This window comes from Salvelinus namaycush, chromosome 18 (assembly GCF_016432855.1).
Source record: "Salvelinus namaycush isolate Seneca chromosome 18, SaNama_1.0, whole genome shotgun sequence".
Taxonomy (NCBI): domain Eukaryota; kingdom Metazoa; phylum Chordata; class Actinopteri; order Salmoniformes; family Salmonidae; genus Salvelinus; species Salvelinus namaycush.
This window is the reverse complement of record NC_052324.1, coordinates 530,284-547,195: the sequence shown is the minus strand read 5'-3', so window position 1 is coordinate 547,195 and position 16,912 is coordinate 530,284. Positions and strand designations below refer to the sequence as shown.

Below are 16,912 nucleotides of genomic sequence, written 5' to 3'. Positions count from 1 at the left end.
CCCAATAGCTATAGGAGTTTATCAAAATTGGGTTTGTTTTGAAATTCTTTGTGGGTCTGTGTAATCTGAGGGAAATATGTGTCTCTAATAGTCATACATTTGGCAGGAGGTTAGGAAGTGCAGCTCAGTTTCCACCTTTTTGTGGGCAGTGTGCACATAGCCTGTCTTCTCTTGAGAGCCAGGTCTGCCTTTCTCAATAGCAAGACTATGCTCACTGAGTCTGTACATAGTCTGTACATAGTCAAAGATGTCTTACATTTTGGGTCAGTCACAGTGATCAGGTATTCTGCCACTGTGTACTCTCTGATTAGGGCCAAATAGCATTCTAGTTCACTCAGTGTTTTTGTAAATTCTTTCCAATGTGTCAAGTAATCATGTTTTCTCATGATTTGATTGGGTCTAACTCTCTCTCTCTCTCTTTCCTTCCCTCTCCCTCTCCTCTCTACAGGCATACTTCCGACAGGGTGTTGCCCTTCAGTACCTTGGTCGCCATGCCGACGCGTTGGCCGCCTTCGCCTCGGGGCTGGCCCAAGACCCCAAGAGCCTGCAGCTACTGGTTGGCATGGTGGAGGCTGCCATGAAGTCCCCACTACGAGGTAACACTTACTATCTCTCTCTGTTTTCCTATCTGCCTTTCTAACGGTCTAAATGTCGCTAATCTTCATCCTCGTCAGTCAATTAATGTGTCAGTGTGACTCTAGCTGTCTGTCAGAGTGACTACTGTATGTCTTTACACTGTATATCTGTAATCACTTGTCTGTCTGTCTGTCTGTCTGTCTGTCTGTCTGTCTGTCTGTCTGTCTGTCTGTCTGTCTGTCTGTCTGTCTGTCTGTCTGTCTGTCTGTCTGTCTGTCTGTCTGTCTGTCTGTCTGTCTGTCTGTCTGTCTGTCTGTCTGCCTGCCTGCCTGCCTGCCTGCCTGCCTGCCTGTCTGTCTGTCTGTCTGTCTGTCTGTCTGTCTGTCTGTCTGTCTGTCTGTCTGTCTGTCTGTCTGTCTGTCTGTCTCAGTGTATGTGTGACTGATTATCGGTCAGGCTGATCAGAAAGATACTTATTTATCATAATAAACATCCAACAATACAGCCCTTGTATGCCCTTGATGAAGCCTATTTTCCAACGCCAAGTAGCTTAATATCCAGGCCTTTCAGTAAACTCTGTGACTTCCCTGCTCCATGATGTGTGAGAGAGATCAGAGAGAGAGGATCCACATGTCTGTGTTCTGTTCTGTTCAGAGAGGAGTCATTGTGTTTTAGGCTGCATGGAGCACCTCTGTCAATCCCTGTTAGCGAAAGGCTGTATCTGAATACATGGAAAAAACAAGCACTGAGTGAAAAACCCATCTGAGGTACATTGATTACATAAACCTTGTCACTGGAAGCCTAACAGCAAAAGGACTTGAGAGTGGGCCCAACACTAAACACTGTGGACCTGACTAGGCCTCTCTCTCAGTAGAATAGGAGAAGCTCTTGGCCCAGGCTTTTTAATCTCTTAATTGTTTACCACGTTTCCCATGGTGCCAGGGAGGGAAGCAGCTAGCGACGGAGGGGGGAGCCAGTCCAAGGTTTGTTAGGGGGGGCTAGGTCGGGGGATTAAGAGCAATGATCCTCTCAGAGGGGCTCCTGGCATAGGGGGAAGATAATCAGCGTTACGCCAGCAAACAGGGAGGATAATCACTGTTGTGCAGCCAAAACCCTGTGATAAGGAAAAGGTAGGAAAGCGTTGCTTTCTCTCGCTGAAGTCGAAGATGGCGTGTTGCTGCCAGCCCGTCTTATCGTCCGTGTAACACACCCCTCCCAGGATTACCTGGGGATTACCAAACCCACTCATTTCATTTTCCCCTCGCTTGGAGTTTGGTGTCGCTAGGGTCTTACTAAACTTTTGCCCCAGCTAGTTAAATACAGAGTTGAAGTGTAATGAAGAAGATGAACAGAACAGAACCGTGTGGATCCACTCTCTCTGATCTCTCTCACATACTGATGATATACATCCAACTTGTATTAGTCAAGTAGCTACTTGTTGTTTTCAGGACAACACATACATCTGTTTAGTCTTCAAATTCACTTTAATGTTTTTCTTTACATGTTTAGTCATTGGGCATAGCGAGACAGATAAAGGTGTGCTCATTCAAACAGTGAACAAAGCACAGAAATAATGAAAGTAAGAAAACATATTCAAGTCCTTTGTCTTCAAGGAGACAAAAAGTGTGTATAAAATTCCCCTGAAGCATACTATCACCACTGTTTGTGTTTACTTTACTTTAGTATAACAATATTACATTCTCACATTGTCACTGTGGCTTTGCCAAACACTTTTCCCCACACGACACAACACAGACGTTAGTTCCCTCTCTCTTCCTCGTATAGATCTGAAAGATTTTCCATGAGTCCAGAATTCTACTGTACTCTACGCCTTTGTGTTTCCCACAACAAAGAGCTGTCAAAGGAGGGGAAACTGCTCTCAGAACCCTCTATATCCCCGACTCTCTTCTCTGCCGCCTATGATCATTATGTCAGCTTCGAACTCCTCAGATATCAAGGTTTTGATGCATCTTTTTTTCCTGCGGTGAATATCGCTGAGTGAAATGAAATGAGAGAAATTAAGCCCAATCAGTAGTCAGTGTTGAGAGTAAATGGGCTTGGTTCTCTTCTGTTCTGTTTGTCCCGAAAACTTGGGCCGCAGGTAGTCTAGTGTTTAGAGTGTTGGGCCAGTAACCGAAAGGTTGCTAGTTTGAATCCCCGAGCTGACAAGATGAAACATCTGTTGATGTGCGTTTGAGCAAGGCACTTAACCCTAATTGCTCCAGGGTCGCCGTTGATAATAGCTGACCCTGGCCATGACCCCAATCTCCGAGGGAGTCTCAGGGAGAGTTGGGATATGCAAAAAAACACATTTCAAATTCACACATGCGTATAATACACACTTGTGCATGTGTGAAATAGGACAAATATAAGAACCCACAAAATTATTATTATTATTATCTTGGACCAGCTCTGAAGTTCTCTGACTGAGCTCTTAGGGTTGGAGGAGAGACAATTTCCCCATAATAAACAATGTCACCATAATGATCATGATGATGAGAAAATATAGTACTTTTAGTATGTTCTTTTTAGTATGTATGGAGATGCAGAAAAACAGACGTAGGATACAGGAGGACTTTAGCCCTCTCAGCAGTCAGCTCTCTGCCTCTTCACAGTCACAGACCCAAAGAAGAGAATGGCTTGTGAAATGGGAAGGTAAAATGAGTCATGGTTGTATTTAAAGGCAGGGGAAAACAGAATGTACACTACATGGGTTTGTAATGATCACCAACCTCCCAGGGCCTCCCCTTTATGAAACCAAGCCTGAGAGCAGGAGAAGGAACTATATATGAATGTACTGTACCTGTTTATGTACTTGTGGATGATATTTACTCTATGTTTGTAAAAGGATTGGTAATAATAGTACATGGGACTTTTCAATGGACTTTTCAATGAAACTAAACCGAGATATCAAAACAAGACAACGCCAGTCTAACAGCAGGAAGTAACAAAAACATGAAACAAAGAGAAGGGGAGGAGCTTAAAGAAGAGGAAAGAATGTGATGTGTCAGTGTATGAGTGAGCGAGCAGGTGTTGTGTGTATGTGTGTGTGTGGGAGAGTGTCTGTGGGGAGGGGCTTAGAGGTAGGCCAAGGTGAAGAGGTTGGGCTTTAGGAGGGACTGAAAGATGGTGATGATTTCAGAGTCACGGATGGCTGGAGGGAAGGAGTTCCAGAGCCTTGGATCATCCCTGGAGAAGGTCCTGTCGCTGAAACTCTGGAGCTTGGACTTGGGAAAGAGAGAGAATAAGACCGTGACAGAGAGAGGGAAAAAGAGAAAGACGGAGAGAGAGAAAGAGAGACAGAGAGAGAGATAGCAATGTTTGATTTATGACACTACTCTGTGTATCACTTTGAATACAATTACCAGCTATGAATGGATATAATATGCACAGTGTTTCTGCTAGTGTTACATTCTACCAACCGCTGGAACACAAGTGATGCACTTGAAATAGCATCATCAATTATATTTTTGAATGCTTGTGTGAAGACTATAGACGTGTATCATTTTGTGTGTGTGTGGTGAATATTAGTTTCAGTCTGGGTGGCTTGGTACTATCACCAGACTATTCAGATAATGTTAATGTGTATTTTGTTGTTTGTAAGTGTTTGTCTGAATCAATGAGTGTCATGGTCTTTAAGTGCATGGGCATGACTGATACAGTAGCAGGCATACAGTACATCTGACTGCAGGCACGATCTGCCTTGTACAGGTAGGTACATCACAGAAAAACCTCTGTGGGGGAGGAGTTGACCTAATTAACTGCAACTCTGCTAAAAATATTTGCAGAAGGGGCACAGGTATATTTCATATTCCCCTTCATGTTCACACACTTGCACTCACATATACAGTACACACACTCACACATACAGTACACACACGCAGGCAGGCACGCGCACACACACATACACACACAGGATGTCACCCCTGTCCCGTCCCCCTCCCTGTCAGCCTCCCAATTTGCTGCCTGGCTGTCTGGCGGGCTGGCTGGCAGGCTGGCTGGCGGGTAATGTCAGTAATCTGGAGGGGCTGTGGATCCCAAACCTTGCGTTGCCCACCGTTGATTTATAGTATTGTGTGCATTTTCAGCCTTCCCAAAGGTCACCTTGTGTGTCTCCTCTCCGCTCTGCATTCCTCTGCCTCTCTCCCCTGTGTGTTACAGCAGCATGTTCACCATCACTCTTAACACTCACCGGCCCTCAAAACCCACTCAGGCTTTTCTTTTCTCTCTCAAACTGCAACATCGAATGAAAAAATGAAGAGAACATAGAAATATAATTTCACTGTGCTGCTTTTTATATAGTGGTCTTTGAAATTGCCCTGTATTAAATTGCCCATAATAGTGGTACCTGTGAATGGTGTATTCATTTGCTTGTCTTGTTGTCAGTGAAATCCATGTTCTAAAGCAATCACTCAGACAAGCTCAGCTCATTTAGCCAACAAAAGACACACTGATTGCTCTCCCTGAAACACAGTAGATGTGACAGTCATGGAATTTTGGATGACGGTTATTGGTCAGCCAAAATATATTAGACACACATTTTCTTCTCTCCTCCGCTCCTGACTGCATGTGCTTCTGCTGCAGGGAGGGGGCGTTGCCTGGGCAACTAAAGACTCGTCTGCTACAACACTTGCTTGATTCAGCAAGGCGCAATAAAGTTTCATCATGTTGTAAAGAGTCCATGTTACCGCTGAAACGGACTCAACTGCACGAATGCCCAGCCGTCCTGTCTTCAGTCAGCTGTTCGCTACACACAGAAGAAAAAAACAAATACAGTCGAAGTCGGAAGTTTACATACACTTAGGTTGGAGTCATTAAAACTTGTTTTTCAACCACTCCACAAATTTCTTGTTAATAAACTTTAGTTTTGGCAAGTTAGGACATCTACTTTGTGCATGACACAAGTCATTTTTCCAACAATTGTTTACAGACAGATTATTTCACTTATAATTCACTGTGTCACAATTCCAGTGGGTCAGAAGTGTACATACACTAAGTTGACTGTGCCTTTAAACAGCTTGCAAAATTCCAGAAAATGATGTCATGTCTTTAGAAGCTTCTGATAGGCTAATTGACTTCATTTGAGTCAAGTGGATGTGGATGTATTTCAAGGCCTACTTCCAAACTCATTGCCTCTTTGCTTGACATCATGGGAAAATCAAAAGGAATCAGCCAAGACCTCAGAAAAAAATTGTAGACCTCCAAAAATCTGGTTCATCCTTGGGAGCAATTTCCAAACGCCTGAAGGTACCACGTTAATCTGTACAAACAATAGTATGCAAGTATAAACACCATGCGACCATGCAGCCGTCATACCGCTCAGGACGGAGACGCGTTCTGTCTCCTAGAGATGAACGTACTTTGGTGCGAAAAGTGCAAATCAATCCCAGAACAACAGCAAAGGACCTTGTGAAGATGCTGGAGGAAACAGGTACAACAGTATCTATATCCACAGTAAAACGAGTCCTATATCGACATAACCTGAAAGGCCGCTCAGCAAGGAAGAAGCCACTGCTCCAAAACCGCCATAAAAAAGCCAGACTACGGTTTGCAACTGCATATGGGGACGAAGATCGTACTTTTTGGAGAAATGTCCTCTGGTCTGATGAAACAAAAATAGAACTGTTTGGCCATAATGACCATCGTTATGTTTGGAGGAAAAAGGGGGAGGCTTGCAAGCCGAAGAACACCATCCCAACCGTGAAGCACGGGGGTGGCAGCATCATGTTGTGGGGATGCTTTGCTGCAGGAGGGACTGGTGCACTTCACAAAATAGATGGCATCATGAGGGAGGAAAAGTATGTGGATATATTGAAGCAACATCTCAAGACATCAGTCAGGAAGTTAAAGCTTGGTCGCAAATGGGTCTTCCAAATGGACAATGACCCCAAGCATACTGCCAAAGTTGTGGCAAAATGGCTTAAGGACAACAAGGTCAAGGTATTGGAGTGGCCATCACAAAGCCCTGACCTCAATCCTATAGAACATTTGTGGGCAGAACTGAAAAAGTGTGTGCGAGGAAGGAGGCCTACAAACCTGACTCAGTTACACCAGCTCTGTCAGGAGGAATGGGCCAAAATTCACCCAACTTATTGTGGGAAGCTTGTGGAAGGCCACCCAAAACATTTGACCCAAGTTAAACAATTTAAAGGCAATGCTACCAAATACTAATTGAGTGTATGTAAACTTCTGACCAACTTGGAATGTGATGAAAGAAATAAAAGCTGAAATAAATCATTCTCTCTACTATTATTCTGACATTTCACATTCTTAAAATAAAGTGCTGATCCTAACTGACCTAAGACCTGGAATGTTTACTTGGATTAAATGTCAGGAATTGTGAAACCTGAGTTTAAATGTATTTGGCTAAGGTGTATGTAAACTTCTGACTTCAACTGTATATATGCAGTACCAGTCACAAGTTTGGACACACCTACTCATTCAAGGGTTTTTCTTTATTTTACCATTTCTTACATTGTAGAATAATAGTGAAGACATCAAAACTAGGAATAACACATACGGAATCATATTGTAACCAAAAAAATGTTAAACAATTATTTATTTTTTTGAATCTTCAAAGTAGCCACCCTTCGCCTTGATATCAGCTTTGCACGCTCTTGGCATTCTCACGTATGCTGAGCACTTGTTGGCTGCTTTTCCTTCACTCTGCGGTCCAACTCATCCCAAACCATCTCAATTCAAATCAAATCAAATTTTATTTGTCACATGCGCCGAATACAACAGGTGTAGACCTTACCGTGAAACGCTTACTTACAAGCCCTTAACTAACAATGTAGTTCAAGATATAGAGTTAATAAAATAAAGTAAAAATGACAAGGTAACACAATAAATTCACATAACAATAATGAGGCTATATACAGGGGGTACCGGTACCGAGTCAATGTGCAGGGGTACAGGTTAATCAAGGTCATTTGTAAAGTGACTATGCATAGATAATAAACAGCGAGTAGCAGCTGTGTAAAAACAAAAAAGGGGGGGTTCACTGTAAATAATCCAGGTGGTCATTTGATTAGTTTAGTTGTTCAGCAGTCCAATGGCTTGGGGTAGAATCTGTTAAGGAGCCTTTTGGTCCTAGACATGGCATTCCAGTACTGCTTGCCGTGCGGTAGCAGAGAGAACAGTCTATGACTTGGGAGACTGAAGTCTTTGACAATGTTTTGGGCCTTCTTCTGACACCACCTAGTATATAGGTCCTGGATGTCAGGAAGCTTGGCCCCAGTGATGTACTGAGCCATACGCACTACCCTCTGTAGCACCTTCCAGTCAGATGCTGAGCAGTTGCCATACGAGTCTTCCGGTCAGATGCTGAGCAGTTGCCATACCAGGTGGTAATACAACCGGTCAGGATGCTCTCAATGGTGCAGCTGTAGAACTTTTTGAGGATCTGGGGACCCATGCCAAATCTTTTCAGTCTCCTGACGGGGAAAGGTGTTGTCGTGCCTTTTTCACAACAGCCTTGGTGTGTTTGGACCATGATAGTTTGTTGGTGATGTGGACACCAAGGAACTTGAAACTCTTGACCCGCTCCACTTCAATCCCGTCTATGCTAATGGGGACCTTTTCGGCCCTTCTTTTCCTATAGTCCACGATCAGCTCCTTTGTCTTGCTCACGTTGAGAGAGAGGTTATTGTCCTGGCACCACACTGCCAGGTCTCTGACCTCCTCCCTATAGGCTGTCTCATCATTGTCGATGATCAAGCCTACCACTGTTGTGTCATGAGAAAACTTAATGATGGTGTTGGAGTCATGTTTGGCCACGCAGTGGTTGGTGAACAGGGAGTACAGGAGGGAACTAAGCACACACCCCTGAGGGGTCCCAGTGTTGAGGATCAGCGTGGCAGATGTGTTGTTACCTACCTTTACCACCTGGGGGTGGCCCGTCAGGAAGTCAAGGATCCAGTTGCAGAGGAAAGTGTTTAGTCCCAGGGTCCTTAGCTTAGTGATGAGCTTTGTGGGGACTATGGTGTTGAACGCTGAGCTGTAGTCAATGAACAGCATTCTCACATAGGTGTTCCTTTTGTCCAGTGTGGAGTGCGATTGAGATTGCGTCATCTGTGGATCTGTTGGGGAGGAATGCGAATTGGAGTGGGTCTAGGGTTTCTGGGATAATGGTGTTGATGTGAGCCATGACCAGCCTTTCAAAGCACTTCATGGTTACCGATGTATATCAAAACAGTTATGACGGTTATATTATTTTCATGATGCTCTTCATCCGTAATCGTTGGTTACACGATTATACAGTAATTGTGTCAGACTTAACTAGATGCACTGAGGACTGGGATGAGTTTATATGGAACTATTAAGATTTTCCATCTTACAAGATATTCTGGTGAACCAATCAACATGACTAGTGTACAGTAATTTACCTAAGCAGCATACAGTCATTGTTCGTGAGCTGCAGTATGGAGAACCTTGTGTATTCAATGAAACTGAAAGGAATACAAAAAAGCTATCTGAATGAGTCCAGTAGCCCCCATCATGACCATCCCTAACCCCCTTCTCTCTCCCCCCCCCCCCCCCCCCCCCTCCCTCCACATAGAGTCCCTGGAACCCACCTACCAGCAGCTGCAGAAGATGAAGCTGGACAAGAGTCCATTCGTGGTGGTGTCAGTGATTGGTCAGGAGCTGCTGACGGCGGCCCACCACACCGCATCCGTGGTGGTCCTGGAGGCCGCGTTAAAGATCGGTACCTGCAGCCTCAAGCTGCGTGGCTCCGTCTTCTCAGCCCTCAGCAGCGCCCACTGGTCCCTGGGCAATGCAGAGAAGAGCACCGGATACATGCAGCAAGACCTGGAGGTTTCCAAGACACTAGGTGAGACCACAGGGGTGCATGTTCGTGTCTGTGTTTTTTGTCTGTTTATTTCTGTTCGTATCTGTGTGTATTGGTGTGTCTCTATCTGGTCCTGAGTTACTGTGTGTGTAAGGCATCCCAGATTGTCTGATTCTCCTGACCCCACACAGTTTGACACATAAGTGGGCAGTGTATAGCAGAGCAGCAGGAGATAAGGGTCTGGATGGAGCAGAGCGCTGTGGTTTTTAGGTAGAGAGCCTGGCTCTATGGCTCTGTATGGGGGGGCCTGTCTATCAGGCAGATGTAATAAGGCCTCCCCCTCTCCACTTCTCACCCCACCAGGGCCCGGAGGTCAGGTCTAGCAGGTCTACTTCTACTGTGGAGCAGCTTAGAATGCCCAGTACTCCATTTAAGGACATAATGGGATGTCAGTGTCAAGGAGATCCAACGCATCACTGCTCTAAGATGGTGGAGGACCATGACTGCCCTGTAAATCCACAATGAATGACAACACATTTAGTAGTGATGTTCCTGTTGTACTGTATACAACCTGCGTGGTAAACAAACAAGTATACAGATGCTTGTATTGAAAGTTACAAAGTATTGATTATGTTCTCAGATGAATTTGTATAGAGAACATTGTCCTTTGTCCCATTCTGTCCTGGAGTGACTGTCCCTTACATGTCCTTTCTCCTCCCTTTCCTCCTCTGCTCCAGGTGACCAAACAGGTGAATGCCGTGCCCATGGCAACCTGGGCTCAGCATTCTTCTCCAAGGGGAACTACCGCGAGGCCCTGACCAACCACCGCCACCAGCTGGTCCTGGCCATGAAGCTCAAGGACAGGGAGGTAAGAGACTGAGACACACATGGCCACATCCCACTCATGAGATGTGTCCTCTTATCAGGGGTTCCCAAACTTTTTCACTCAGGCCCCCCCTACCAGCATTGTAGACCCCCCTCGCACGCTATGTCTATTTCTATGGGCACAAGCACTGTTCATGGCACAAATTGTTCACACCCCTCTTGTTGGGGGAGAGAACATTTGCAGATTTAAAGCTTATTTCCTAAAATTCTACACATTTTGTCATGGGGTGCAGAGAACATTTAGCAATTTAAAGCAAATTTTCTTGCAATTCTATACATTTTGCCATGTCTAATGTGTATTCATGTGATATTTGAGCGACTCGAACTTTACAAAAAAATCTATGGGCTAAAAAACAATGTTTTGATCTGGGCATTTCTGATAAGTTCTAAATAGCTCTCTGAGGTATGCGATAACTGACAGTACAAGAGGACAACTGATTATGCACCACCCACTTTTGAAATGGCACCTTGTGCGTTCTACTATTACAACTTTCAAGAGTAAGTTGAAAGCCCTTGTGCCCACCTGTGCCCCACAGTTTGGGAACACCACTCTAGACATTACTCCTGGGTCATTTTGATGGTCTCTTCTAGATGGTAGTATGTGGGGTGGCAGGTAGCCTAGTGGTGAGAGTGTTGGGCCAGTAACTGAAAGGTTGCTTGTTCAAATCCCCGAGCTGACAAGGTAAAAACCTGTAGTTTTCCTCCTGAACAAGGCAGTTAACCCACTGTTCCTAAATAAGAATTGTTCCTAAATAAGAATTTGTTCTTAAGTGACTTGCCTAGTTAAATAAAGATAAAATGTAAGAGAAGTCTCTCATATAGTTTTAGGTTATCTTCTGCTATAGGAGGGGTGACGGCATATGGGGGATGGATGGCTAGTGTCTTTTTTCTGTTTCTGTTAGTGGTTGTCATAGTGATGTGTCCAGCATCCTCTCGTCTGTCTTGGTCGTTCAGAGGGTGACTGAAGGGTAAGACTGAAGAGCAGGAAGGCTCGGCTGCTGGTTCTCCTGTCAGAGAAAGAGAGGGATGAGAAGTGGGCTAGGAGAACAAGTGAAGGTGACAAGGCGAGGGATAGAGAGGTGGAGAGACCAATGGGAGGGCCATTAGTAACAGCTGGTGCTCCTCGTTATCAATGCAAAATGTTTATGCAGATATTATTGAGATATTTATCCTGTACATGATTCAGTAAATCTGGGGCTTTGGCAACATATGCTGCTTTAGGAATGCCATTTAGACTGATTAAGCTGTTTGGATATGAAATAGAGGGGGAAAGAAAACAAAGGACATGAGAGAGAAAAAACTGACGGACAAGGGAGAGTGAGAGCGTGAGAGAGAGGGAGAGAGAGAGAGAGGGAGAGCGAGTAGGAGAGTGAGAGAGAGAGAAAGAAGAATAGAGGTAGAGCATGAGGGAGGGAGGGTAGGCAGAGGAAAAGGAAGGGCCAGACAGTGAGAAAAAGGGCTAGTTTCTCTCTCTCTCCCTTAACGCCTCTCTCTCTCTCTCTCTCTCTCTCTCTCTCTCTCTCTCTCTCTCTCTCTCTCTCTCTCTCTCTCTCTCTCTCTCTCTCTCTCTCTCTCTCTCTCTCTCTCTCTCTCTCTCTCTCTCTCTCTCTCTCTCTCTCTCTCTCTCTCTCTCTCTCTCTCTTCTCTCTCTCTCTCTCTCTCTCTCTGTGTGTTCTGCCTGACCTCTGTGGTGATTGTGGGGGGTGACAGGTGCTCGTTCCAGCACAGTTCCGTCACCCAGCCCAGAGAGAAGAATGCCCTTGCTTCCCCCCGTCCCTCCCTGCTTCCCCCATCCCTCCTTGCTTCCCCCGTGTCCATCCCATCTTTCCCTGCTTCCCCTCGTCCCTGCCTGCTTTCCCCCCCATTCCTCCCTTCTTCCCCCCCGTCCCTCCCTGCTTCCCCCATCCCACTGCTCCCCTCATCTCTTATCCTCCCCTCCAGCACCTCCCCGGCCGCTTCAACTGTTTGTTTTCGCAGATATCAGAGGACGTTTATACAGTCCAGACAGAACCACACAATGAGAAACAAAGCTACAGCTAACGGCCAAAGGCCTCTCACATCTCTCACACAAATACCTCCACATAGATAGATAGGCAAAAAGGTGTAGGTATGAGACCACAGCCATCAGTGGAAGGCCTAGACCTACGTACAGTATGTCATGCACACAGGTTAAGTTACAGTAGTGTTAGGGTGAGCTGTATTTGAGTGTGCTTGTGGATAAGGTAAGGAGTGTGGGTGTCTGTGTTTAATTTGGGGGCCTCAGTACCCAGTTCACATTAAAACTGACCATCCTACCGATCCTTGACTTCGGCGATGTCATTTACAAAATAGCCTCCAACACTCTACTCAGCAAATTGGATGCAGTCTATCACAGTGCCATCTGTTTTGTCAACAAAACCCCATATACCACCCACCACTGCAACCTGTATGCTCTCGTTGGCTGTATGCTCTCGTTGGCTCGCTTCATATTCGTCGCCAAACCCACTGGCTCCAGGTCATCTACAAGTCTTTGCTAGGTAAAGCCCCGCCTTATCTCAGCTCACTGGTCACCATAGCAGCACCCACCCGTAGCACGTGCTCCAGCAGGTATATTTCATTGGTCACCCCCAAAGCCATTTCCTCCTTTGGCTGCCTTTCCTTCCAGTTCTCTGCTGCCAATGACTGGAAGGAATTGCAAAAATCACTGAAGCTGGAGACTCATATCTCCCTCACTAACTTTAAGCACCAGCTGTCAGAGCAGCTCACAGATCACTGCACCTGTACATAACCCATCTGTAAATAGCCCATCCAACTACCTCATCCCCATACTTGTTACGCCCTGACCTTAGAGAGCATTTTTATGTCTCTATTTGGTTTGGTCAGGGTGTGATTTGGGGTGGGCATTCTATGTTTTGTTTTCTATGATTTTGTGTTTCTATGTTTTGGCTGAGTATGGTTCTCAATCAGGGACAGCTGTCTATCGTTGTCTCTGATTGGGAAAAATACTTAGGTAGCCCTTTTTCCCTCCTTTCGTTGTGGGTAGTTGTCTTTGTTTGTGGCACTATAGCCCTTAAGCTTCACGGTCGTTTTTGTATTGTTTATTGTTTTTGTTGGCGTCACACCAAAATGAAAGGAATATGTACGCTCAGCACGCTGCACCTTGGTCTGCTTCTTACGACGGCCGTGACAATACTGTTATTTTTTTTCTTTCTCCTTTGCACCCCAGTATCTCTACTTGCACATTCATATTTTGCACATCTATCACTCCAGTGTTTAATTGCTAAATTGTAATTATTTCACCACTATGGCCTATTTATTGCCTTAACTCCCTTATCTTACCTCATTTGCACACACTGTATATAGACTTGTTTCTATTGTGATATCGACTGTATGTTTGTTTAATCCATGTGTAACTCTGTGTTGTGTCGCACTGCTTTGCTTTATCTTGGCCAGGTCGCAGTTGTAAATGAGAACTTGTTCTCGACTAACCTACCTGGTTAAATAAAGGTGAAATAAATAAATAATTAAAAAAACATTAGGCACTGGCAGTAATTGGCTGACCAGATGGTAGCTTTTAATGAGTGTGTGCGTGTTTGTGTGTGTGTGTGTGTGTGTGTGTGTGTGTGTGTGTGTGTGTGTGTGTGTGTGTGTGTGTGTGTGTGTGTGTGTGTGTGTGTGTGTGTTTCCGTGCCCCTACAACCCTGCCTTCTCAGTCAGACAGGAAGGATTACTATGAAAGCCCCCACCCTTCCTAATCATATCCAGATCCTCCTACTAACACCAAGCTGCCACCTGACTGGCTGTTAAGGTCACCTCTCATCCCTCTACCCCCCCCCTTTGGTTTAGCACACAGCCCGTACACCTTACATGTTGAATAATACTGACCCATTCTTATACAATACTCTCTCATTCACTTCTTCTGAGAGGGAACATCCCCTCACCTTCCCACCACACACTAACAGTACATTTAGAAGTGGGCAGTACAAGTTATGTGAGCTGTGTCTGAGGTGTTATGTAAAGACTATTCCAGGGCCTTGACTAGGTCATCCCATGCTGCTAATGGCTGCTGCCTCCTACAGGACGTCCCCCCTGGCCCCTCTGGACCTCAGCGCCTGGCCCCTGGTCCCCTAATCAGTCATATGTGTGTCACACCACCTGGCCTTCCTCAGAGAGCAGAGCAGAACACTGGGGGCTAACGGAGGGAACGGATCCCTCATTACTGTAGCTAGCCCAGCTAGTGTTGCCTGGTGTTTTGCTTTCTGATGTCAAACATATTATCTGGCCTTAGAGGAGGTGAGGTCACTTCCTAGAGGCCAGGCCAGCCTGGACACAGGATGTTGTGCTGCTGCTCACTGAAGTTCCAGTAGAGACCGTGAAGAGTGTGAAGGAGAGAGAGTAAGGGGCGCTCCCACCAGTGGCTGTCGGTGCCGTTTAAGATTAGAGAGGACAACTTTTTTTTATGAGCATGGTCTTACTTCAATTACAGCATATGTAACCCACCGCCTGGATTTGGTCCTATGTAGCAACATTTGAAATTGTGTTTTTTACATTTGATACAAGTAGGGACTCAGAGCTAGAAAATTGTATATCAAACACTTCAGTTGAGGAACAATGGGAAAGTAATTCTGCTTTGAAAGGTGGAAAACTTGTAACCCCACTTTTGAGAAAATTGCCCTTGAATATTTTGGTACACCTACTGGAGAGCTCTTCTTTGTCTACACCAGTTCAGCATCATTCACACCCTCTTGAGCTTTAGCCCCACCCATCTCTTTAAGGATTCACATCCATATGCTAAACAGAGAGAGTAGTGTAGTAAACAACCAAAGATTTCAAGACTAAAGGTGGTAAAAGTAGTAGCCTACAATAAGGAAAAACTCCAGGTAAAAATAGATTTGATCTATTCCTTGACCTACAGTTGAAGTCAGATTATTTCACGTATAATTCACTGTGTCACAATTCCAGTGGGTCAGAAGTTTACATACACTAAGTTGACTGTGCCTTTAAACAGCTTGGAAAATTCCAGAAAAGGATGTCATGGATTTAGAAGCTTCTGATAGGCTAATTGTACCTGTGGATATATTTCAAGGCCTACCTTCAAACTCAGTGCCTCTTTGCTTGACATCATGGTAAAATCAGAAGAAATCAGCCAAGACCTCAGAAAAACAATTGTAGACCTCCACAAGTCTGGTTCATCCTTGGGAGCAATTTCCAAATGCCTGAAGGGACCACATTCATCTGTTCAAACAATAGTAGGCAAGTATAAACACCATGGGACCACGCATCTGTCATACCGCTCAGGAAGGAGACGTTTTCTGTCTCCTAGAGATGAACGTACTTTGGTGCGAAAAGTGCAAATCAATCCCAGAACAACAGCAAAGGACCTTGTGAAGATGCTGGAGGAAACAGGTACAAAGTATCTATATCCACAGTAAAAACGAGTCCTATATCAACATAACCTGAAAGGCCGCTCAGCAAGGAAGAAGCCACTGCTCCAGAACCGCCATAAAAAACCCAGACTACGGTTTGCAACTGCACATGGGAACAAAGATCGTACTTTTTGGAGAAATGTCCTCTGGTCTGATGAAACAAAAATAGAACTGTTTGGCCATAATGACCATCGTTATGTTTGGAGGAAAAAGGGGAGGCTTGCAAGCCAAACAACACCATCCCAACCGTGAAGCACGGGGGTGGCAGCATCATGTTGTGGGGGTGTTTTGCTGCAGGAGGGACTGGTGCACTTCACAAAATAGATGGAATCATGAGGGAGGAAAATTATGTGGATGGAAAATTATGTGGATATATTGAAGCAACATCTCAAGACATCAGTCAGGAAGTTAAAGCTTGGTCGCAAATGGGTCTTCAAATGGACAATGACCCCAAGCATATTTCCAAAGTTGTGGCAAAATAGTTTAAGGACAACAAAGTAAAGGTATTGGAGTGGCCATCACAAAGCACTGACCTCAATCCCACATTTGTGGGCAGAACTGAAAAAGCGTGTGAGAAAGGAGGCCTACAAACCTGACTCAGTTACACCAGCTCTGTCAGGAGAAATGGGCCAAAATTCACCCAACTTATTGTGGAAAGCTTTTGGAAGGCTACCCGAAACATTTGACTCAAGTTAAACAATTTAAAGGCAATGCTACCAAATACTAATTGAATGTATGTAAACTTCTGACCCACTGGGAATGTGATGAAATAAATAAATGCTGAAATAAATCATTCTCTATACTATTATTCTGACATTTCACATTCTTAAAATAAAGTGGTGATCCTAACTGACCTAAGACAGGGAATTTTTACTATGATTAAATGTCAGGAATTGTGAACAACTGAGATGAAATGTATTTGGCTATGGTGTATGTAAACTTCAACTGTGCATCCTATATGCTAAATTCAGGGCATCAATGTTGTTAAGAATAGTAGCAAAACTTTTGTAGTTCTCGATTGCTAACGTTATATTTTTCAAAAACGCTGTGGTAGAAAGGACTATCAACACATACTGAGCAGCTCACGTTATAGACAGAAGAATGCTACATGGCAGACCAATCCAAACTCATCTCCCGGCATGTCCAGCCCACCCATTATCTCAGCCAATCATGGCTAGCGAGAAGGTTCACACTTTTTCCGTGGCTAAACCAACAAGGCTCGCAATTTAACAATTACATTCGTATCTACAGATGG

At 44.8% G+C, this 16,912-nt stretch overlaps 1 protein-coding gene across 1 annotated transcript in view; it reads left to right on the top strand.

Annotated features, from left to right (window-relative positions):
* Nucleotides 1–16,912, top strand: part of LOC120062977 (tetratricopeptide repeat protein 28-like) — a 243,632-nt gene that overhangs the window by 116,784 nt on the left and 109,936 nt on the right. Inside the window, exons 2-4 of the mRNA XM_039013028.1 lie at nucleotides 449–596; nucleotides 9,137–9,409; nucleotides 10,105–10,235. Of these exons, the coding sequence (XP_038868956.1) occupies nucleotides 449–596; nucleotides 9,137–9,409; nucleotides 10,105–10,235 (552 nt within the window). The remainder of the gene's footprint in view (nucleotides 1–448; nucleotides 597–9,136; nucleotides 9,410–10,104; nucleotides 10,236–16,912) is intronic.